The sequence below is a fragment of the Trachurus trachurus genome (genome assembly GCF_905171665.1).
Source record: "Trachurus trachurus genome assembly, chromosome: 3".
In the NCBI taxonomy this organism is placed as follows: domain Eukaryota; kingdom Metazoa; phylum Chordata; class Actinopteri; order Carangiformes; family Carangidae; genus Trachurus; species Trachurus trachurus.
The window spans coordinates 14,623,473-14,648,982 of NC_139893.1; the positions used below are offsets into that span (position 1 = coordinate 14,623,473).

Here is a 25,510-nt window from a genome sequence, read left to right on the forward strand (position 1 = left end):
AATTAAGTAATTGTGTTCTTCATCTTCTATTATACTACCAAAATAAGAATACTAATTCCATGCTCTGTTTGAATTTTCGTCCTTTTTGATACTCAACAAAGGTCACCACAGCCTTATCAGTGGAGTAGACAAGCAAGATGGAGGAACTCAAATACAGAGGAAAGAAGAGAGAAGGGCGGCACAGGTAAAAATGAACCCTTTGTTGCCTCTAGTTGCTTTTCTCATTCATTTAGTTACAGATGAAAAATAAGGATAATAAGCTGTGTTTACTTTGCAGCAAAAATCCATCCGCTTCACTTGTGGCTACGTCTTTACTTTGTCATCCAGCTGTCTTTGTGAGGCTTTTTGGGCAAAAAAAAAAAAAAAGTTCTGTACTATGGAAACATGATACATAAACAGTAAATAACATGGAAATATTGATAACATTTTTTTTTAATTTGGTGTTTTTAACCAACTTACTTCATGTGTATTTCACAATCATGGTAGTAGGCCTACAGCAGTTTGTATTCTGATTACAACTGGGATTAGGTGAAGCTTCCTTTGAATGATCTCTAGGCATCCTTAGAAAATGACTGCGCTGACACTGTTCTATTAAGAGGAATGATCAAAAAAATTTCTCCTCAACATTTTAACAGTTTCATCAAAAACTTCCAAAAACAATTTTCTGGGGGGGGGGGGGGGGGGGCATTGTGTCTGCCATTAGTCTTTGTGTGATATTATCTTAGAGACACTATATTTGTTTACATTTGTGACAGTGTAGATAAAGATCTGATCAAAAAATGTAAACACAGAAATTAAGCAATTTGTAGAATTTCTAAAAAGAAAAAAAAAAAACTTTTGATGGCATTAGGTTAAGATCTGGCCTCTAGATTAACTTTGACACTATACTGCAAGATGGGGAAAAAGCTAACTGGTCCATTACATATTTAAAAAGGTGAATTAAAGCATTGATAAAAGAAATGATTAATAGAGGAGGTCACTGATTGATTGAACCATCTCACTAAGAACTATTATTTTGAATGTACCCCACAAATTCAGACAAAGTTGGATGCTGTCTGTCTCTATAATAATCTCTTCATAATGGAAACCAAACCTCCTTTGTCATAGTTTAGGTTTAGCCTCAAGTCAGAAATTAGTTACCAAATGTTTATCCACATGATCCAGTATGAAAATAGCTGTTTTGCACCGTCATCATTTCCAGAGAGAAAATAAGCAAAGGTTACACTGTTTGGCAACGATCACTACTTGATCACAGCGATTGACTGGAACTGGTACAGGCGTACAGAGTTAGTTTATTTCCTTATTAGGGCCACTTTGGATTATTCTTTAACGAGCGATACAACCAAGTCAACATTTTTCATACCATCAAGTGGTGAAGTTGTGTCTGATTGGCTGTAGCCATGAGACAGATTTAGAGACAAATACATTCATTGTGCATCTTTGAAACAGCCAGCTGCTGCACCTCCACAAGTTTATTAACCTCTTCATAATTATTAGGAGGATGATTGCTAAGGAGATAGATATTGGTAATGGATATAATTATTAATTTATTTGTCCAGTGATATTTCATAGTCATCAAGTACTGTATTAGTACCAGGTTTATATTAGGTATAATTTACAATTTGAGGAAACGGCTAATTTCCCTGGTGCACCACTGTGCTTCTCTTTATTGCTGTGGCTGATATCATCCCAACAGATACAAACTGCTGCTAAGGGAGTGCTGCTCCATTTAAAATGTTAAATACATGCTACAGTTTCAATCACATTCTGCATATTTATACGCCTTAAATCAAAAGACTGCAGGTGTTTTTGGCATCAGATTGCTTTTAATTCATTATATTAAGCAGTGATGTATTTAACAAAAAAGGAACACTCAAAAGGAAAACAAATTTTAATTAGGTATGATTATAAAATAACTTTTAATAGTGTCAGAAAAAGCGTACAGTGTCTGTATAGCCTAAAATAAACACACTGGTGTCAATGAAATCTAAATCTAAAGAGTTTACCATGGAGCTGGCTAAAATTAATTATAACAGGAACTGCACGGACAATTAAATACAAAAGTGTTATGATGGATGCCAGAAGGTCCAGAGAGAGCGTTTAGCAGGATTAAAGATCAATTTCTTTACTGGCATTGCTGTCCAGTGAGTGGATTAGGTAGCATCAGTGTTAGTATTCTGTGTTACACTTATCTATGTGACAAGGTACAAATTCCTACTCTATTATAATATAATTGGTATTGATTATTCAAATTAAAAACAGCCCAGCCTCCAACATTTTAAAAGCTTAGTCCTTCTAAAAAAGAGCAGCATCTCATGGTTAATTACATAATGACTACTTATGCATCACTGACAAAAAGAGTGCATTACTGTTCACACACACGTCTCATTTCACATACGTAAACAGTTTCTGCCAACATGAGTCGTGCCACACGGAGCAGCTACTGTAGGCCTATGCTTGAAGTACACAACTGATAATATGATAGTTGCTATGGATAAGTCAAAGACCACGTGTGTTATCAATTCCTTGTCGAAAATCCAAACCGTCATACAGTAAATGACAATCAGCAAGCAACAGGGAGTGGCTGATGGATAATCAAAACATCCTAAGTTGTGTTTTCTGTGGAGGCTCACTCATCTATGATACCCGAGTACTAGAGTTCCTAGGTTGGATTATGACCCATACGTCATTTACCCTTATCGTCACTGTATTACCTTCCATCTCACAGCAACACAAATAAGCTGTGAACAACAAAGCACACTGACACACAAAATAAAAAAAACTGACAATTATTTTAGAGTTATTTTATATGTCTATCAATTGGTTTCACTAGCCTTCTGTCATGGATTTGCCATCTTGGTTCATTTACTTAACTGTACTGGTAACTCATGACGGTTAATATACGTATGTCCATGTGTACATTTCAGGGATACATGGGATCCATTCCAGCTGAACCCAGTGGGAGCAGAGAAGGAATCTAAGAGAATATGTTTCCAGCTAGCCCAGTATCTGGTGGCTGTAATTGTGGGGATTGCCGTCTTGGCCAGTGCAGTCGTTGCCAAGGTAGGATTATATACCCGTGTAACTGTCTACCTATAAATGGATATCTATTCTATAGAAGGGAGTAATACTAAGTAATACTATGGAGTTACTTTCTCTGGTTTCAGAGGGATAGAGCTTAAACTTTTGGGGTAAATTTTCACCTTAGGATCTTAGCCCTAGTCTTAGTAGGATATTATAAGTGTGTGTGTTTGAGGCTGTTACTGTCTATTTAAGATTATGCAATTCACAGACAAGAAGGGAGACTGAAGCAAGTGTATATCATTTAAAACCCTGTGATTGTCGCTGATCAAAACTGATGTATGATACATTTCTTTAATTGTATAACTTTATGTAGCTGGCATCTGAGAGTTATTGTCCCTGAAATATTCGACCAACCCTCTGAAACTGAATGCTTTTAAAATAAATCTAAGCTACACTCTTAATGTTAGATAAATCAACTATAAATAACCACAAACACCAAAAGCAAAGCACATTTATTTATGCGTTATTTAGACTGAATTGTTTTCAGTGCTGTGATTGTAGTTCATGTTCTATCAGGACTTAAACTGTTTACAAAAACGTGACTTATCTGTCATTGCCTGTCTGTCCACAAAGTAACAAGAATAATATTCCTGCCCTTTATAATAGGGCAGGTCTTACAATACTTGATCCCCTTGTACCCATCTGTCTCCCTTTGTTGCGTTATCTCTCGCTGTTTGTGGATCTGTTTCCCTCTTTGAAGACGTCATCTCCATTTTTCTCTCCGAGTCTTGTGTTTGCTTCGTCTATCTCTGTGCTTCTGTCCCACTCTCTTTCAGTTTTTAATTCTCCCCCTTTGGCCTTGCCTTTCATTCTGAGCCACAGTCAGTCTCAAAGAAATCATCTCCCTTGACACTACATTCTTCAAATGTACTAAAGAAATGTTTACTGCTTAACCTGACAAACTTCCTTATTGGGGTGACAATAAGGCTATTGATTGCCCTTACTATCTACAGTAGATGTAGCCAGGGGGAGTTATTAAATCTTAGTCATATTTATATTGATAGTAGATGGAAGTACTGTCACAAAGAGGACTTTGATCCCTGCTGTGTACTTACTCACTGTCGACTCTTTTTTAACCCACTTTCTGTATTTTAGTGCTAAAGAAAATACAGAAAGAGAAACACATGAACTGTAAAGCTATTATGACTGAGCAAATCCTAAATCTACATTTAATCATGTCTCATATGTGCAGACTTTGTTTTTCTTGTAACATGCTGAAGTTGTTTTTCCAATCAGGGCTCTCTCTTGGTGTTGTCAACGCTGTCCAGTCCGGCCTCCATGCGCAGCCCCAAGGAAAAACAATTCTACATGCTGATGTTGGTTTTCTGTTTGGTTTGCCCCAACTTCCTGGTGTTTATGAAATCACTGTGGAGATGTGCCTTCAAGAGCTTCGTACAGCCCAACATGAGGACCATGTCGTTTGTATGTTCTTCTAAAGCAGACTTATCCATTATGTAAAATGTTTGCATGTGATTATACTGTAGAAAGATTGTTCAAATCAGAAGGATATAATGAAGATGTGTTTTGTTTTTATCTTCAAGAAACACAATTTAGATAATTTGTAAAATAGGTCCACACAGTCAAATACTAGGCTACTACACACAAGTCTGTGTGTGCAAATTAGCACATTTTAACCATAGTATGTCAGTGGAAGATATCGTCATATTGTTCTTAGTCACCGTGTACACAATACACATCAATGAGAATGATGCTTCTTGTAGATTTTCAAAATTATGGCAGACAGGGAATAACCAATCTCCTCATCTGCCTCTATCAATACAGAAAATCGGCGTAACATTGTTAAAAATAAAAGAGAGAAGGAATTAGATTCCCTCATTGTTAAGCAAAACCTAAACATAGGTCAATTTATTCAACCACAAGAGTACGTGGACAGTATGAAGTTTGGCCACAGCTACAATGTTTTGACTGTTTGGATCTGAAACTCCTTTAGAGATTCTTGAGAGCAGACCAGGTATCTCACCGAAACATAATTTAACATAATGGTGTCTTTGTGTCTCTTCAAGGTCTGTGCGATTGAGTGTCTGGTGTCTCTTGGCACCTCAATCCTGGTGCTGGTCGTGATGCCTCAGTTTGACGTGTTAACTAATCTCTTCATCAGTGGAGGAGTCTGCATTGTGTCTGCCATTATGCAGATTGTGTTTAAACTACAGAGGGAAAAGTGGAAAATCATATTCCCAATTTGCTCCCTCATTCTTACAATTGCAGGTAACTCATTAATTGAAATCTGACAGTTTCTCTATTTCTAAAGTGCTTTGAGATCACGTCTGGTGAGAATTTACTTGACTTTACTCCCTAGCCTTAACAAGTCACTGCTGCATAAAAGCATGACATTTACCTTTAAAGGAGCATTATCGCAAATACAGCAGTAATAGCATAAAATAAGCTGACATATGTAAAAGATGGGTCGGGGGGAGCCATAACTAAATTTACAAAAAAAATCGCCAACAGTATAGTGTCCGTGGGGCAAATGCAGCATTTGTCTTTGTTATGATCCAAGCCGGCCCGGCGCTTGCTGCGTTAAAATGCACTCGGAACTCGCAAATCAGACCTCCGAACCGGACAAATATGCAACAGTAAATAGTAATGTAGCAGTGTTAGGGTGCTCACAGTCACTGAATCGCTGGTAGAACACTTTGTCTCCACGTCCCTGTGTCTTTCTTCAGCTGTCCTCTCAGCGTTATTAAGGAGGAGGACGTTTCAGTTGTTGTTGTCGTTGTTGTGGTTGTGCGCGACGTAGAGCTGCCGCTTCCACTAGCGAGTTTTCTTTTTCACGCGATTGCACGTTCATTCAGCCTGGCGAGGGAGGAGGAGGGGGGAGGGAGAAGGAGGGGGGGCGGGGGGGGACTAAACGAGGCTGCTCTCTCTCTCTGACAGCTGCCCACTTGTTTATATCTGATAAGCTCCGCCATGGCTCCATCTAGTGGCCGAATTTTGCGATAATACTCCTTTAAAAGACTGTTTGCTCAAATTTAATATTTAATAGCCACATTGATCCATATACAAAACTGGGACTATAATAGTGAGGGTAAAAGGGGATGACAGTTTGTTTTTCTCTTCTTCCCACAGCAAACATGCAATAATTTGATTCATACTGATGCACTCTCACTTGTTTTGAACACATTTCAGTCATAGTCTGTGCCCTCGGGTTTTTGACTGAACTGAGGTGTCTCTCTAATTATAAGCCCTGTCATTTCTTCCCATTGTTAAACAGAACCATCTGGTGCAGTAAATCTGCCATCCTAATTATGACAACTGTCTCTGAAGAATGATGCAAGATCTACTAACTAGCATAACAACTCTGACAGGCTGTGATGTGAGCAGTCAGAAACTAGTTTCTCATAGGTTGCAAGCTTGAGGTTTCATGGAGGAGAAACACTTCAATAGCTAAAAATGTGTCTATTCTCCAAGAAATTGCATTTAGCACAGTGGAGTCACAAGCAGGGGGGCATCCAAAATATGTCACTGTGACACCAGAGTCTACATCCACAGTCCCATCTCATTTAAGTTAAGCAAAGATTTGTTAAGACTAGGGAAAGGTTGGAGTTTCATTTAAATGTGAATGAAACTTAACTTCTCTTTTTCTGTAATTAATCAGACCATAATCTGTCCCTATATAACCATATCCCAATTGTGTTTTCACAAAATCACACTCTTCTTTATAACTTATTATGCAAATGTACTTTATATTAAAAATAATCTCAGGGATATCTGGACTGTGTAATTTATTGTCCAGTCACCAGCTGAAGTTGTCCCTAGTTGTCAAAGAACAGAACTAACCAACGAACTTACCAACTGCCTCACTACTTCACCAACTAACCAACTACCTACCTACCTACCTAACAGGTTACTGCCTCGTGGGACTCGACTACTATGTCCGTATATCATTATATGTGGACAGACAGAGTGCCGACTGCTTCATCTATGTTGGAATTGGAATTGTCTCTTCACTTCTGATCTCCCTTTGTTGGTGGGAAAATCCACTGCAAGCTACTAACAGCATGCAGGTCCAGTATTTTCTATAATGTGTTCTTTATATTCTCTTTTCACTGCAACAACAGAACTACTACTAATCAGTCACAATATAATATTGTAAGAGAACTGACTAACTTATTATTAAAAAATGCTTTCTCTTTCAACTTTGTAATGTTTTGTAATTGTACTGCCCACACAGCCAACTGTGTTTTTTTGTTTGTTTTTTTCATGTCTTCTGATTCAGCTTCAAGTGAACATCCATTGTGGGTTTGCATCTGGATAATAGTGACTTGACATTAACTGTGAGAGTCTTTTCCTTCCTTCCTGCAGGATACATTGTCAGAACTGGACGGTTTCAGGGACTTTGTGTTTGTCATCAGCAGCATTCTGAGGATACTTGTGATAGGTAATTATCTGCCAAAAATGTCTGTATCAACACACAAGACTCAAAAGCCATGGTTACACAGGGGTCGACAATATAAATGGCCCGGTGGCCCGGACGTACTTTTCAAACCGTCAGGGCCACCAGAACGCTCCAAACACTGGCCCGGTGGGGCCAGTGAAAATAATGCCTTGAAAAAAATATAACAAGTAAATAAATAAATCTAATTTCACATTAAATCCCTGTGGTTTGAAATGATAACTGTCAAATCGTCTCGGTAATTAGTGCTAAGAGATCCCGACCCGATCAACGACAGAGACATCTACTTTCTGTGCGCAGCCAGCGCTGTGCCCTGGCACGTCAGCACCACCTGCAAGCAGCTGCAGCTGCAGCTCACTCACTGCTGCTGATAGAAGGTCGTCACAAGAACCGATAAAAACCTTTTTCTTAACCATGAAACTTCCCTCCTCCTCAGCGCGTCGGGTCGAGTCCTGTCGGGACCGACGCGAACGTTACACACGGGCCAGAGCTCGCGCTGGGGCGCCAGCTGTTCGGTGTGCGCCACAGCGGTGGCACGTCACGTGACATTTAGACCATAATAACAACAACAAAAAAACGTGTGTAAACGCAAAACTGAGCTGAAAATGAAACAATGAGTCAGTTTTGCACCAATCTGTGGAAACAGCCTAAACGTGAATGAATGAGAACAACAGTTATATCACTGAACTACTTGGAGGATAAAAGTAATGACTACATAACTTCATGTTTGTGTTGAGGCATATTTACCATTTTAACTCTGTTTTTACTTCATTGTTAAACCACAGTGGAGGCTAAATATGTGAAACAGTTATTTATTTATTAAATAAAGTAGCCTGATGAATTTAAAAGCACTTTTTTTGACCTTCTTTAATGAAATTGAATGAAAAATATCTGATACAGGATATAAATCCTTTACATCAGACTCAAATAAATAACAACATACAAAAATTAAACACAAATATACCAACTCATACATAATCACTAAAATACATATAACAAAATAATCCCCCAAAATCTCAAGAAACTACAAGATCGTGGTATTGAATAAGTATCAAGAATGTTGGAAATTGACTAGTAATGGTATCAGAAAGTTCCAGCCTCGATGGCGAGACCGCAGGAATTGGCTGGGATATGTTGTTTTTCGTTAATATGGGGATCGATACCTATTGTCCTGGGCCAGTGGTTAGAATGGTGGGGCCAGTGATCTTCAAAAGCCCGGAGGGCCAGTGGCAAATTTCCCTTATTGTCTACCCCTGTTACAGAAACACACACACAAACACACACTCTTGAAATGTATTGTCAATGTCAACAGCCAATGTCAATGCGTTTTGCTTTGCTTAGACGGTGAAAATGTAATTTCCAACGTTCACCATGAGAAGAACTCTTGCTATTTAAAATCAGTACTTTTGACTTCATGCTAATCAGTTTGAACATATTATTTGTTTTTGTTAGTATTTGTGTATGTATATTTATACTGTTTATTATATTACCTTTTTACATCAACGTTTTTTTTTGTAGGTGGCGTGTACCTACTATACAACGTGTTTTTTCAGGAGTCTATCATCTGGAAGGACTTTAATCTGAAGGCAGAGGACTGGGAATTACTGCAAATAGGACTGGGGCTGTTTTTCTTACAGGTAGGAAGGGGAAAGACAGAATAGACAAATTTCCCATCAGGACAATTAAGTCTATCCTATTCTATCCTGATAGCAGTCATAAAGAGAAAGTATACAGCATAAAGTACAATATAACCTTGTCTTCCTCTATTTGGCTTGAAGATACACACATTGCATTGCTCTTTATGTACTTAAAGGCCACACAGAGTTGTAGCAACAAATAGCTAAACTGCGTGTAAGCACATGTTCAGGAGTCCTATGAGAACCCACAAGAGTGCATGAAATGCCCCACAAGAGAACTTGAAGCGGAGCCAACAAGGGCTGTGCTTTCCAGACATGAGTAACACATGCCATGAACAGTTCATCATCACATCTTAATTAATGGCACCTCATGGAAATCAGATAAACTGCAGCTCATTTACATGAGCAGTCCTAGCAGCTGCTAAACTTAAAATTTTCATTTGTGACAATGAATTGCTAATAAATATTTCCTATGTCTTCTGTCCTGTCTCAGGCCTTCTGCTCAGCAGCATGCCATTGGTTTGGGGTGGTGGCCTGTAAAATTCATGCAGTCAGGATGAGTTTTGCACTGCCAGTATGTTGCACGGGACCTGCAGTGCTCATGTTGGGCCTGATACTTTTCATAACCCAGGCAGAAAAATTGGACGGAGCAGATGTGGGAAACATCCCAGGTACATTTTATAATATAAAATCAATGAACATTTTTTTGTTATTGCTTTACTTCGAATGTACAGTGTAGTGCAACGCTTCAGTGATTCCCCTACCATTTTTGTTTATATACGCCAAATACCGTCAATTTTATAATCATTAAAAAATAATCACTTGGATCTGGGAGCCTTTGAGCTGTACTGCCGGCTTTCCTCTCCAGTATTTCAATTTCCAATTTGCACAGTTTAACTTGCACCAACACACCAAAACATAAAGATATGTTTCCATTGCAGCATTTTGTGAAAGCTTAGCCTACCTGAGCCACAAGAACACAACCCCTCTAGTCTTACTTGAGATTACCAGGAGTATCTGTCGGACTTCTCTTAACAGGTATGTATGAGTGAGTGAGTACAACACAGCTTCTGTGCTTCAGCCAACATTTTAAACTAACACAAAATCCAAGGTATTTGGTCATCTGCAAGGGGCGCGTGACGTCAGTCCGACTACCCATTTCTCCGACTTCCTATTTCTCCGACTTCTCCGACCATACATTTCTATATTTTTGCTCCCATTAGTCCGACTTCCCATTTCTCCGACAACCCCAAAGTCCGACTTCCCATTTCTCCGACCACACATTTCTATATTTTTGCGTCCATTAATCCAACCTCCCATTTACTCGATTTAAGTATGCCCGGTGCTCCGACTCCCAGTAATTACGACAGTGTATTAGCCCGACTAATCCGGCCCAGAAGCACCCCTGAACCAGGCTCTACAAACACTGGTGCGCATCATGCCACGTAGCAATGGCACTCATCGCTCATTATTAATAATAGCCTACTGCACAACTGAAAATATTGTAGCGACCCCGCATGTTCTTGTTATGATGTTTAAGTTATGTGATTTCATCGCTGTAGCCTACTGTATGTTCTCTGTGTGTGTGTGTGTGTGTGTGTGTGTGTGTGTGTGTGTGTGTGTGTGTGTGTGTGTGTGTGTGTGTGTGTGTGTGTGTGTGTGTGTGTGTGTGTGTGTAGGTGAGTGAGTGAGGGAGGAGGAGCAGAGGAAGAAGTGTCTTTTTTTCTTTCCGCCTATCACCTGTTTGATGAGGGAGTGATGTTCTTAATCTCAACAACTAAACTATCAAGTCACACACAAAACTGACACACATGATAAACAAACAGAACAAGTTAACCTGTGACCTACAGCGCCGCGGAGAAGTGCAGTTGTGAGCATCTGGGCTCTGGGCTTAGGGCCTGGGGCCTCATTTATCAAAACTGTAAGTAAGCAGTGTAAAACTGCTACTAAATTTTTGCTTAGGCCTATGGCGAAAAGACGAAAATGGCGTACACCCAAAATATTAACACCTTTTTCAGATCTATCAAACTGTGCGTATGCACAACTCTCCGCAATTCCTCTTTGATAAATCACACTGGACCCAAGAATGGTGCGCACGTGAACACACCACATATTCCGCCCCCGGACGTCTAGACACAACCATATATGGTCAGCACGTGCATATTAATTAGTCATGTGCGCTCTGTGGAGCGGCAACAAAGTGACAACAAAGTAACAACAAAGACAACGGGCGGAGGGCGGGGGAAAGAAAGCGAGATATACGGCGACATCGGGCAATAAATCAGTCAGAAAAATGATCTTGCATTTTAATAAGCTACAATAAAAACAAAAACCTCCCAAATCTCAACAAAAGTGAGCAGAAAGAAGAATAATCGTATGTCGAATCTGCCCCTTTATCCCAGAAAAGAGAGAGAGAGAGAGAGAGAGGTTATGTCAGATGAATTAGTCCTCTAACAAACTACAGTTTGACTTGTCAGTAGTTTTTCCAGTAGGATGTAGTTAACGGGCAGGGGTCTGGGTTGTTTACTGCTCCACAAAATGACACAAACAGGAAAGCCGGTGGCGAAAAAAAAAGAAAGGAGGCAAACACATAAGCCGTGAGTCTCCTTCATCTCGAGCCTCTCCAAACTGACCCAGAGCCGGTCCCGTCCAAAATCGGAATTCTGGAGGGTCGGATTTAGCCCTGGTCGCAATATAGGGATTATTTTAGTCGGAGCAGTGGGCAGTCGACCCAATGGGTCTAGAAAAGTCGGATTAATGGGCCGTCGGACTTTTGGGTGGTCGGACTGACGTATGCTCCCCATCTGCAAGCATCTATGTACTCGTATTTTGACCTGAATGTTTATTTATTATTATACAGCCACTACATGCAATGGCCTTTTGCAATGCTGGCACTGGAGGGAGTGTGTATGTGGTTAGGCTTCGTCACATGTACCTACTATGTCTGGAAGATCAAGGTAACACACGCACACACAAACTACCTGTAAGATTTGATATTAGTGAAGATGATAAATTGTTTTCTTTGTAGTTTGGACAAACACAACCCTCCCTCTATGTTTCACAATGTCTTAGGTCCAGCGTATTGAGAGAACATCTCAGCTCTTTGTTCGCCGACTCTATGAATCTGCTTTCATTGACCTGTCTCTGCTACTCAACACCAAGATGAAGGTGCCACGAGCCAAAAACCAAGAGAGGTAAGATGCAGAGGAACAGTCAGGATTACTTTATCGTTTATCACATAATGACACTGTATACACAGTGCATGCAACTACCAGAATTTAAAACTTTTTGCACTACAAAAGGTTTTGAGTGTGTGATTATTACTGTCTGAAATCATTGGCATAATGGGACTGCAACATTCACCAGCCTCCGCAAACTATTACATTATCCTTGAATGTTAAGATTTGTATGTTAACATTTTCTCCCATTCCCTCTCTTCTGATCAACAGCCAGGATGAAGTACAGAACTGTGTGATCTACCTTTGTGCCACAATGTGGCATGAGACCTATGATGAAATGCTGAAGATTCTCACCTCCATGTTCAGGTTTGACACAGTCGCTGCAAATCGTGTGTACCGGTTTCACATATAGGATATGGGTTTAATTATTTTTCTTAACTTAAGTGCAGCTAAAAAATGTTTCCGCTCATTTCCACTGGTTTAAACTCTCATCTTGCTGTAGTGATGTCAAAGTCTAGGGTGTGGCAGTACAAGGGTCACTTCTAGTCAGTGTCCACTGTATCTGTTCATGACTTTAGACATAAAAGATGTTTAAAACACTAAACAAATTTAGATTATCCTACCATTTCATTTCATGCTTTGACAGTTAGTAGAGGAGAAAAGAGTAATCAGTATCTCATAGGCATCTACAGTGTTTTTACTGTCATTTGTCTTTTCAGACTGGACCGTTATCGAGGCGATCCAAAGGAGGAACATAAGGACTGTTTTGACTTTGAATGTCACGTTTATGTGGACGATGCCTTCATGACTGAAAAGGAGACAGGAAAGAGGCTGGTTAACGAATATGTTGACGACTTGATCCGTGTTGTTATAGAGGTTTATAGGTGAGATTATATATTATTACTACTATCTAACTACATACATTTCTATGTCTGTCTTTCTAACCAATCATCTAACCATTCAGGGTGTTTACCAACAAAGAGCCAGATGATGTGTCAATCATTGAGGCTCCTTACGGTGGCAGGCTGATGTTTGTTATGCCAGAAGGCAACATGCTTTATGTTCACCTGAAAGACAAAAGCCTCATCAGGAACAAGAAAAGATGGTCACAGGTATGGAGCACTAATCATGTTTTGAGGATGATGTTACACTGGAAAAGAGTATGCTGTCATAAAACTCATTTTTAAAAATCACAATACATATTAAGTTGGCATCCAAGTATCATAACAATCCCATTTGTGGATTTCCACACTAAGGGTTGTATAAATGTTGGGACTGCAACACATGCAGATTGCATTTAATTTTAATTATGATGTGATTGGGAGCTGAAGCCAAGAAGACAGACTCCTGTACTGGAGAATATGATTTGTAGCCTGGGGTGTGTGAGCTGTGATGCAATGTACACTAAATTGTGACATATCAAAAAGTAACTGCAGCTCTTTCAATATTACATTACAATTTTAATTTATTGGACAACCCTAATTCATATATATGACTTTCAGATTATGTATCTGTATTATCTCCTTGGCTGGAAAGGCTACATCGTCAAGAACCCTCAGAAGATCCCTGTAAGGCTATCCTGCATTTTGCGTGAAATACATGTTCATGTTTTGACAGTAAGCATATAAAATACCGATTTATCTTGTTGCAGCGCCCGAACAACCTGTGCAGAGCCAGTTTGATCTCTTTGGATGGTGAGAGTTTCCTGTTGCCTCAGTATGATAACGACAACAAGAGAAAATTCATTTCAGATGACAACACATATATCCTGGCTCTGGACGGAGACACCGACTTCCAGCCTAAAGCTGTGATTCTGCTTGTGGACAGGTCAGTGACAGAAAAGTTAACCCACTGACTTGTACTATTGTAACTCAGGACTAAGATATCTTTCCACCATCAACAGATTACTGATGGAAAGTAAATGCTTAAGATAGTTTTGTCAGTTATTCAGCCACTATTACGTAAAGCTTTTTTCTTTTTTTAACATTTGATTAACAGGTTGAGAATGTATGACAATGTAGGTGCAGCATGTGGGAGAATCCATCCGACTGGTATGGGTAAGTACTTTTTTTTTTTTTTTTTTAACTGATCATGAATTTATTCTGCAGCTGCTACTTGAGCTAGTACAAAGTAATATAACCAAAGGCCATAGCAGTGCATCTATGAATAGGACTAAAATAATGTCCTTAAATGGTAAATGTGACTTTAAGTCACAACATAGTATACCATTTGTAACACCACATTTCTACATCACTAATAGTTGGTTCATGGGTCTGTTGGTTGCTGAGATGCGAACTATATTAATTGGACTGTATTTTGTGGCACTAACTTAAATGGCTGGTCCAGTCCATAAATCAAGTGTATTCTCTCATTATCTTGTGATTTTTGCTAATTTTTCCCTCCATTTCTCTCTGTCACTGTGTCTCTGTGACTTCTGTCTGCTCATTAACATGTCCGTCTTCTGTCTCAGGGCCCATGGTGTGGTACCAGAAGTTTGAGTATGCAGTAGGCCATTGGCTACAAAAGACAGCAGAACATGTGTTTGGCTCCGTGCTGTGCAGTCCTGGATGTTTCAGTCTGTTCAGAGGGTCGGCCTTAATGGATGACAATGTTTTAAAGAGATACACAACAACTGCGTCAAGAGCGGTAGAATATGTGCAATATGACCAAGGTTGGCACACGGACGCTCACATGCAACAGCCATTTTTACCTCTACATACTTTTATCTGTTTAACTTCATTGTTTGAGTGTTCTTGTAGGCTTTGACACATTTTCTGTCTGTTTATATACTTTTCTAGGGGAGGACCGCTGGCTGTGTACTTTGTTACTGCAGCAAGGATGGCGTGTCGAATACAATGCTGCCTCAGATGCATACACCAACTCACCGCAGGAGTTCAAAGAGTTTTACAACCAGAGGAGACGATGGGGACCTTCTACACTGGCCAATACACTGGACCTTCTGCACAAGTTAGTGATATCTATTTTAGAAGTAGTAGTGGTTCATTACAAAGCTAGCAACTGAATTAAAATGCTAATCTCAATTTGACATCCTGGTTTTATCCATACGGTTTCATATTCAGAGGAACAATCACTTCATGTTTACTATTGCTCTATGAAAGGCACATTGTATTCAAATACACTCTTTTGTGCTGGACTTAACCTATAGTGGTGGAGAGACAGTGAAGAGAAACTCATCCATCTCAAGGCTTTACATCCTATACCAGATGTTCACAGTTGGTTCCTCCATCCTTGGTCCAGCATCTGTGACACTCATGATAGCAGGTAGGTTCTTGTCTAGTTTATTATTCTACCAGCCCTTTGTTACTGGTGGTCAATTAATGACTACAGTGACTGTCATTTTCTCGCAGTTTCTGCACCTCATATCTTCTTCTGTTCAATTATTCCCTTTACCCCAATTGTTATGGGTCCAACAGTCTATTTACATGACCTATAATGGGTAAACAAAAAACTGCTATTTCTCATTGCGTTATCATTTTTTGCCTCAAAACAAATCCTGAACATTTCCTTCAAAACCTTGCAGTATCTTCCCAACAACACTGTTGCTGGAAGTTAAGTTTTTCCCCATGAGGCTATGATGTGTAGTTTTCTATTCAAAACTACTGTTCTGTTATAAAACAACTTTGAAGAGCAGTTACTACAATTACTGCAGGGATGATGTGTTTCAATAGGCTTCACACACACTTTAATTTTCCAGGAAATTTCATCTTATCATGAAAACATGTGAACACGTGAACACTTGAACACGTGAGATGATTTCAGATGGCCCTTTGGCCCTGTGGTTACAACAGTTTATGACACTGATTGGGGTATTGACAACAAGTGAATCATAGCATCACACAGTATGTTTAGGAAACAAAAACTTAATGATCTACCTATGTCTGTGGTCTATGTGGTTATTATGTGGACTCGAGCAGCTCCTATTTTGGGATTCTGGTCATAAATTATCATTGGTTGCCAAAGCGCAGCTGTAATATGGACTTGAAATCATAGACTGTAAAAAGAATGGACGTAGCACCCGTGACGTCACCCATTGGTTTGGGGGAGTCTGTTTTGTGCCGCTACTACGGGGGTTTAAGCCGCGCCATGTTGGATTCTACTTGCCATATTTGGAGCGGTGCGGCCGTTGGCCGGCCGAGGGCCCACCCACTGGCCTCGTAGCAGCGGTCTCCGGACCTGTCACTCAACGGTTCTGCGCCCTAATTGGCCAGAACTTTAAACCTAATAATAGTAAAACGGTAGAGTTTTAAAAAAAATTCACCCCCCTCAGAGTGTGTGCGGGGGTAGAAACTATCGGTTGAGACCAAAAAATTAAAATGTACCAGGCTGTAAATATGTTTTTTTAAGCTGTAAAATCGGCTATTTTAACATGGGGCTTAATTGGAGTTGCTCCCTTCTGGAGCCAGCCCCCAGCGACAGCCGAGGGGATTGCAGTTTTTTGAACGCGGAAGTGAGCTTCACTTCTCAGACCGACAACTGCCCCCTTGCTTGAAATGCATGACTTTTTGTCCCTTCACCAATGAGTACCTGCATCTGCATATTATTTTTCCTTTTGTCTATTTGACCATCTCTGTCTTTGTCTATGAATTTTCCTAACAGGTGCTTTCCAGTTTGTCTTCAAAATCACTGGCACGCTTTCCATCGTCATTGCAAGCATTCCTCCTGTGTTCTACATCATCATCTGTTTTCTAGTCAAGTCCGATAATCAAATTGTCATTGCTGGTATTATGAGTGTTCTGTATGCATTCCTCATGACTGCATCCCTCTTCTCCATCATCGGTATGTAAAAAAAAAAAAAAGAAATACTTAATTTTACTGACATTTTCTCTTCATCTTTTAAACCATTAAATGCACATGCATGTATCACCTTCCCTTTTTAGGTGACATGGTGGTTCAAGAAACCTTCCTGACACCTACTGGCATATTTTTGGTTTCTATGACAATCATGTACATGGTGACTGCTATACTACACCCAGAGGAGTTTGGTATGGTTATATAATCTCATTATAAAGATCATTTTCACATTTTTACATCACGTTATGTTGTATTACCCATTCTATGTTATGCTATAATATGTTAACTGTGTGTCATGTTATTCAAATCACCTTATGTTACATTACATTATTTTATTTTCTTCCACAGGAATGATTATCTATGGTCTGATGTATTTCATCTGTATACCCAGTGGATATCTCCTTCTGACCATCTACTCACTGGTTAACATGGACAATGTGTCCTGGGGCACGAGAGAATCCAAGTAATGCGCTGATCTCATGATTCATCTATTAAATTCCTTAATTTTTAAAATACAGTGATATTTAAAATATGCAGCAAATCCCTCAATTTACAAATCAAATCATCAATAAATCCTTCTCCAATCCTTTAACTGAGCTGATTAAGTGGTTTCAGCACTAATGGCATTAGTGGCAGCAGTAAAGATAACAGTAAAGGGAAAAGTGGTACTCGTGGAAGCAGCAAAAAACAGTATTAGAAAGAGCAAGATTTCAGTATTAGTTATAATTATTATTATTGTTAATAATTATTATTGTAATTCAGTTGTAATAACGCAGAAATCCTCTAGGGGGCGATAGAAGTTACGCACTATAGCTTTAACCCTGTGGTGAAAATTCAAAAAGGAAAGTGTTTATGTGATGAAATCCATGCTCATTATCAGGTAAATTGATTAACAACATTATGTCCCTGAGTATCACGAGTTGATTTCTCAATGTCACAAGCACATTTAGCCAGAGAACAGTGCATTCAATTACATTTAACATTAAAAAGTGGAAGAACTAAAATACCTGCAGCACAATAACTGATAGCCTATATAAAAATATCAGGTTATGAATAACCAACCAAAAGCCAGAACAACTTTTTTAGCTGACTAAATCTACCAATTCATGCATCCATTTATTTTCACTTCTTATCCGATCTGCAGATTGACCAATAATCACCTGCTATGTGTTTCAGTATTTAAATATGTGCATGTTTTTTTCTGTCTGTCAGGGCAGAAGGAGAAGTTAAGAAGAACCAAAATGTTCTGTGTGACAAAAACTGTCAACTCTGCTGCTGGGACATGAAGATACAGGTACTGCCTATTACCAAACAGCTATGGGATGAATTGATGGATGGGTACCGGTAGATTTATTTTATCATTTTTGCTCTGCAGATCACACAGGACACAGAGAATGTGACGCTACAACAGATCACAGGCAAGATAACACAGCAGGTCCAGCCACCAGTCCCCAACCAGGACGTAACTCCACAGCCTGCTGCAAGTAAGGAGCCTCAAGCCAAACCTGAAACCTCCAAAGATGTTGTAGAAGAAGCTGCGAAACCTCCCAAAGTCAAAGCAAACGTGAAGGCAACAAAAGACAGTGAATCCACTGGAAGGTATTTATTAACTTATGGATATCATCGAGCTATTTGGTCACTCCATATATGAATCAATCAGCTGTTCAGTCAATGAACCAAGCTGTTATGTTATTCATCAACACAAACTCAGCTCTACTTGCTGCTGACAGTAAACACAGTTTAAGTTTAAGGTGTCCGAAACTGGTTGTATCTCATTTTGAAAATATCAGTATATCAATATCATACACGTATACATGGGAATTGTGAGGTTAAACCCAAATTTCTAATAAATGTGTGCATGTATGTATGTGTGCAGTAATGATACTGATGAAAAAAAGAGAGGATCAGTGAGTTCATCTGATGAAGATTACAGTGACGATGATGATGATGATGATGACATGAAGGCTGAACTGGAGAATATGCTAGAGCTTCCTGTCAGTGGTAAGAATCATTTTAATTTATAAAATCTATTATGTAGAGCACAATATACACAATATGATCTTACTTAAGTGTGTGTGTGTGTGTGTGTGTGTGTGTGTGTGTGTGTGTGTGTGTGTGTGTGTGTGTGTGTGTGTGTGTGTGTGTGTGTGTGTGTGTGTGTGTGTGTGTGTGTGTGTGTGTAGACTGGGTGACGCCAGTCAAACAAGAGTTTTTGAAGAAGCTGACCTATGCCAACATGAAGAGAAATCTACAAGAACAAATACGGTAAAATATTAAGACTATACAAATGAATGAAATCGCTTTTCACATCTCTTTGCATCGTTACTAATGTCAACAAGCGGACTATGTGTACAAGTATAAGAACACAAGTATAATAAGCTTATGCAATATGACAGAGTTTTTATCTGTGTTTTCTGACACTTTTTATTCCGTGTTCTGTTCTTTATTCTGCATCATTTATTCATTATTTATACACTTCGTTGCCTGATGGTGTCTTTGTGTGTATTGGTTTGGTTTTAGTGGCACCTACAGGAAAGCAACTAGGGATTTTGTTGTTTTATACAATGCCAATAATAAGTCTATTCAATTCTAAGGTAGCCCATACAGAAATTCTTAATAATGAATAGTGTGTGCCTTTTTTATCCTCAGATACACTCTCCGAAACAAAAACCAGGACGAGGTGTGTGAAGAATTGGTCTTAATGTTAACAGATACTCTTAATGGAGAGCTGAGTGCAGTGGGGCCTGAAGACATTCTGTCACAGAACCAGCTGGAGGAGTTACAATACGCACTGGCAGAGCAGGTGAGAACTCTTTTGGTTAAAACTGAAATTATATGTTGTTCTATGTTTTCAAACAATATTTGATGAGTTAGGTGCCAACGGCTCAGCTATTTAGTTTCAATCTTTTCATGTTTATTTTGCCATATTTCGTTTTGCTAAATGTCAACCCCTGCATGTACAATAAGCACTGCTGTATTGCATCACATTTCTAACTCTATTTACATGGCTTTTATTTATAAAATCAAACTATACGGCTGGAGAGAAATAAATTATATAATAATTGTCTCCTAGGCTCGACGTGTCCTGAAAACCAGTCGCATGGAGAGACTAGAGAAGAGAGTAAAGAGGGCCATCGAGAAGACACTCACTGCCCCGCAAGTGCAAAGACTAGATGAGGTAAGATGCTGATTCAGACCCAAGGTCTGTGACAAGCAAATATTTTACAGTAGTAAGTGGCAGAACACATCAGGCCTAGCTATAAAGCTGAGAATCTTTTTCTGTACAGGTAAATTTCAAAAACATCTGTCACGATTAAGAGAGTAAAATGTCTACGAGGGTGGGTCATGAAGATGTATAAATGCTCTGGCATTCTTGGCTTTACTTGATGATGACAAAAAAAAAACAACCATCCAGAAATTTTACTTAATGGTTAAATTGTGATGGCTAAAGACAGATGAAAATTAATATCTGAACAATAGAGGTATTGAATTTAACAAATAACCTATTCAATTTCCATTCTGCCCGAATTAAAACAAATCCAAAATGTGTGTGCGCATGATTCTGTGTGTTTAGGGTGAGCAAGACTTCTGGCACAAATTAATCGAGCGCTACTTGGAGCCCATTAAGCAGGATAAACAACATCAGGCGGAGGTCAGCAAAGAACTGAAGTCACTGCGCAACAAGGTCAGATTTACCATTACTGTACTGTATGAACTGTTTTGCAAATGTTTACCATTTGTCATCTGTAATGTTAATGAGGCTGACAGCAGAAGAGAGGCCAAAGATAACTAACACATTTTGATTCTTTTTTCTTTTAAACATGTCCAAAATAATCTGAACTAACCAACTAATTATCTTGGTAAAAAAAAAAAATCCTGTTCATTTTGAATGCTAGCTAATCATAAATGTGACATATGTTGTAAGTGTCTTAGCATGTGGAGTTACGAAAAAGCTTTAAATTGCTCTTCCTCCCCACAGGCTGTCTTCCTGTATTTCATCATCAATGTGCTGTGGGTGGTCGCCACCTTCTTCCTTCAGGCCATTGGAAATGATGTTATCAGCATCCAGATCCCTAAATACTATCCAAACGGATCTGAATCTGGAGAATACCTCAAGGTGTGGGCCGGCAGAGAGACAGTCCTATACATGCATGCACTGTGCTGCAGAGACAAGAAGGCTGACGTATTTCTGAATGTCTATCAGTGGTGCTGTAAAACCCGCTGAAAGTTATCACCATTACTGTCATTTTGTGTTGACAGGTGGAGCCTCTGAGTTTGATGTTCCTGTTATCTTTTGCTATTCTTCTCCTCGTCCAATTCCTGGCTATGTTATACCACAGGTACAAACACCCACACACACACACACACACTTCAGTCTCATCCCCTTACATTCAGTTTTTCCCCCTTTACTGCAGCTGTAAAATCAGATTTTCTATTTGCCAGATTGACTGCTCGCAGCCTGACCTTGAAAACTTAGTAGGAAACGTTCAAACTTTCAGATACTGCAGGTCTGAGGCAGTGGCAAAGAAATACCAATGTTTTTGAACTTCTACTACTTCTACTACTGATTATTTCTCCTGCCAGGAGCAGGGGAATTTTGATTGATACATTCCTGCCTTGACAGAGGATTATAATGATATCCCCTGCTGTTACCAGAACTGTTGTGCATCTATTGCCTCATTTTCATTTTCATATTTTCTACTTGTGTTTTATCTCGGTGCCTCTCTGTTTGCAGGATCTACACACTGATCCATGTGGTGTCCTATCGCAGCACAGAGAAAGACTATAAAAAGAGAGATGAGGTAAGTAACCACACACATACATACACACACGTATGTATTTATGTGTACACCTAAGCCTGCAGGAAATTGTTTTTTGTGTTTTAATTGGAATCCTTGTCAGGTATTTGCAGAGGCTTGATTATTAAAAAGCAAGAAGAAAAAACAAATTGCCAATGGGAGATTTGAGCAGAACGTCAAACAAATCTAGACTAAAACATTATGCCAGCTCATTCGGACACCCAAATATAGAAACTCTACACTACTCTGTCACAGCAGTGTATGTCGTGCATCCAAAACCTCACTCAAACAGCGATTGGCTAGGGCTTGAGAGCATCTAGGGCAAAAACACAACTGCCACAGCATACTACACACAATTCACACACAGTGGTGTATTTTCAGTTGTATAAACAATTTCACAAAAGGGATTAAATAGCATTTAGTCAAAACAGACGTGAACTAATGGATACTTAGGCTAATGTTAGTGCATGAATGCAAAATGGACTTAATATAGGGATAACTGAAATGTTTCATTCAAGATAAATGGTATGGTAAAAAAATAAAAAATAAAAAAAGTCACATGTAGGCTACTACACAGATGTTACTCCACACCAGCTCCACGCTTTTTGCTGCAGCCCATTAATACCATTCCTAAATTATCTTTCAACTTCTAAAAGCTGCCAGTTAACTTCCACACGTTTTGCGTGTCAATTTAACAAAAACGGTGGTAAAGGAGTTGAAATAAATGAGCAGAAGGATCCTAGTTAACAACTGATGTCATATGCATGCACTAGTTCAGATAGATAGATAGATAGATAGATAGATAGATAGATAGATAGATAGATAGATAGATAGATAGATAGATAGATAGATAGATAACAAGCAACTATCAGACTTTAAAAATTAGCCTAAGCCACACAGTCACAAATCCACAGCTGCTGAACAAGTGTAGGCTGATAAACTCTGTTCCAGCCACCTCAATTCAAGGCATTTGCTGTCTGAGTTTTATCAACCTTTACTCAGGCTACCTAGGATGATAAACTGTTCAGTTCAAGCATTCCAAGTTACAAACCCACATCAGCAACCACACATCCAGAGGCAAAGTGTTATTAGCATACAGCCACAACAGGTGGTCAGCCAGAAGAGAAAGCAGGTAGAGGGAGTGTCTGTCTGACTTACCTACTCCTCCTTGTTGGGAGATGCTTAAAGATGTCCACGTCACATTTTACTCCACCATATCGTCTATTCAACGTCTTTGCTTGCTGTCATCATGTTCACCGTCCTCCTTTATCCGGGCGCGGGTCCGTCGGCCTCCCATTAACTTCTAACTTGAGTCCGCCATGTTGATGCAAAGTTAGGCAAAAAATCCCGCGGTTATAATCATTAGGTGCCGTTGATTGTAGGAAAACTTGTTCATTGAACCCACTTCCCTCCACGGGAACGGCCTCGCACACTTTTTACCGTTTAATTGAAATGGAAAGGGCCATGGTGGCTTCATTTAGCAGTTTTTAACCGGACTTTCGTTAGGCACGAGGTTGGCGTCACTAGGCTAGCTCACCTGTGTTGATGCGTCATGGCGACGAGGGATAACGTGATGAACGTAACGGCCAACGACCACACACCTGTACAGCGACCCCACTATTGCAATACAGGGGGCGCTGTTTCACTAATTTTAATTAAGTGGAAATTTCGGGACGCACTGATCCCGGGTAAATAAGGCCTATACAGTGGTAATACAGCAAAAGACCAAAAAAAAAAAAAAAAAAAAGATTTGATGTTTTTAATGGAATGGCACATTTGACTTTAAAACACTATGAAGTTTCTCTAGGTTTGGGGTAGAAACAAGGGGCAGTTGTCGGTCTGAGAAGTGAAGCTCACTTCCGCGTTCAAAAAACTGCAATCCCCCCGGCTTCCTCTGGGGGCTGGTACCAGAAGGGAGCACAAGGGACCCCCATGTTAAAATCACCGACTTTACATCCTCATAAACATGATCAAAGCCTGGTACCATTACGTTTTTTGGTCTCACAGTCTATGGGTAGAAAACAACATTGCTGTCTGTGGCCTGGGTCACTTGAATTCAGTAGACACACTGCCATTGAGTTCTTAATTCAATTTAATTTAATCACTTTTAATCTGCAGTTCTTGTCAGGATCAACACAAAGCACTATAAAATAGCATGTCTGTCTAGCCAAATGAACAGGGTAAACTCCTGCAAAATCACTGGGTTAGTAGCCTACAGCCTGCTATAGCCCCTGTGGTAGCCTATAAGCAGTTTTTGGGTTTGGGGATTTTGACAAAGAATTTTCTTTAAATATTTAATCCATGCAAATTTGTGCCATAGACATTATTGACACTTACTTAACAGAGAAGCTCATGTCATTGTTTTTTTTGTGACTTTCTGTGATCTAGGAGGAGGAGGATGATGACGGCATGATTATGGAGAACCACTATGCCAATGGACTTGTCATTACGAGTGATGACCTGTAACAGTAACAACAGAGTGAAACCACCAAAATCCAACAACTTGCACAGCTGTTAAAACAAAATGGTCCGTTGAGCTTTGCTTGACGAATTAAAGTGAGAAATTGTCAGGATGTAAAGTCAAGTTTTTGCTCAACGGTTAGAAAGGTCTGTAGGTTCAAATGTTTTGTTCTTAAGACTTGTATTGTACAATAATTAAGGAGGGCTATAAAAGAAAACTTACATAAGAGTTTTGTGATCTGTTGAATGATAATGTTTTTCTTTTCATGCGTGTCTGCACCAAAATCAGTTTTTGTGACTCATAATAATGTAATGGATGTACCGTAGATGGAAAGTTATTTTAACTTGAACAAGTGATCCCCAACATATGCATTACTGTCAGGGATTTTTAAATGCCATATTTGCACATGAAGTAGGTGTGAGGATTACTTTTAGGATTTTGATAAATCTACTATAAATATTTTTAACAGGCCTACTTTAAAGTGTAAGTTACTCTGTCATGTTGCCTTTTTAGAACTGTTGAAAATCTAATCGGTGTGATTATTTGTACCAAATGTAAATTACCTTCACAAATAGAAAGAATTTTCGCAGAAAGACTTAATATTTTGGAAAATGTCATTAGTGATACATCTTTGTATAGGAAAAAAAAATACTATGACCTATCTGAAATCATGTCAAAATAAAGCCTTATATGTTTTCAAACTTTTTAAGGTCCGACTCATATTCGTCTTCCCGTCTAATTCACACACACACACTACTTGAGTGAAAAGAATATTATGTAACTTGACCTGCTACAAGATCTATATTTTTTCTTTCATTCTAATTATGTGGGGACAAGTAGGATGTTAGCTAAAGGAAGAGGGCTTAACTGTGGGTAGTGTGATGGCTCCAAAATCTATGTTATTTGTACTATGTGCTGGATTTTTCCTCAGTAAGTTTTACTCTGACAGTCACATCTTAAAAATTATAAAACTGCATAAATTACATTATCAATTTAAGGACATGCAATCTTGAACCTCCTAAATGTAAAAGGATCTTAAGAAGCATTCTTGAAATATACATCTTAACACATTGTTTATACGTTATGTATTCATTTCACATCCTGATAAAAACAATAAAGATGAC

At 39.1% G+C, this 25,510-nt stretch overlaps 1 protein-coding gene across 1 annotated transcript; it reads left to right on the forward strand.

The window, feature by feature from the left end:
* Positions 1-137: 137 nt before the first annotated feature.
* Positions 138-24,401, forward strand: chs1 (chitin synthase 1; the record flags this gene model as incomplete). Its single annotated transcript, XM_084001535.1, has 34 exons — positions 138-184; positions 2,928-3,063; positions 4,321-4,506; positions 5,109-5,310; positions 6,949-7,109; positions 7,408-7,483; positions 9,017-9,135; positions 9,629-9,806; positions 10,077-10,173; positions 11,996-12,092; positions 12,208-12,329; positions 12,585-12,680; positions 13,034-13,198; positions 13,279-13,426; positions 13,817-13,882; positions 13,966-14,141; positions 14,313-14,371; positions 14,785-14,985; positions 15,113-15,281; positions 15,481-15,596; positions 16,932-17,111; positions 17,213-17,317; positions 17,475-17,589; positions 18,339-18,420; positions 18,502-18,725; positions 19,003-19,127; positions 19,310-19,391; positions 19,776-19,929; positions 20,200-20,304; positions 20,701-20,811; positions 21,106-21,243; positions 21,387-21,466; positions 21,862-21,928; positions 24,314-24,401. The coding sequence occupies 34 exons, from the start codon at positions 138-140 to the stop codon at positions 24,389-24,391; spliced, it is 4,263 nt and encodes a 1,420-aa protein (XP_083857661.1). The 3' UTR covers positions 24,392-24,401.
* Positions 24,402-25,510: the final 1,109 nt, after the last annotated feature.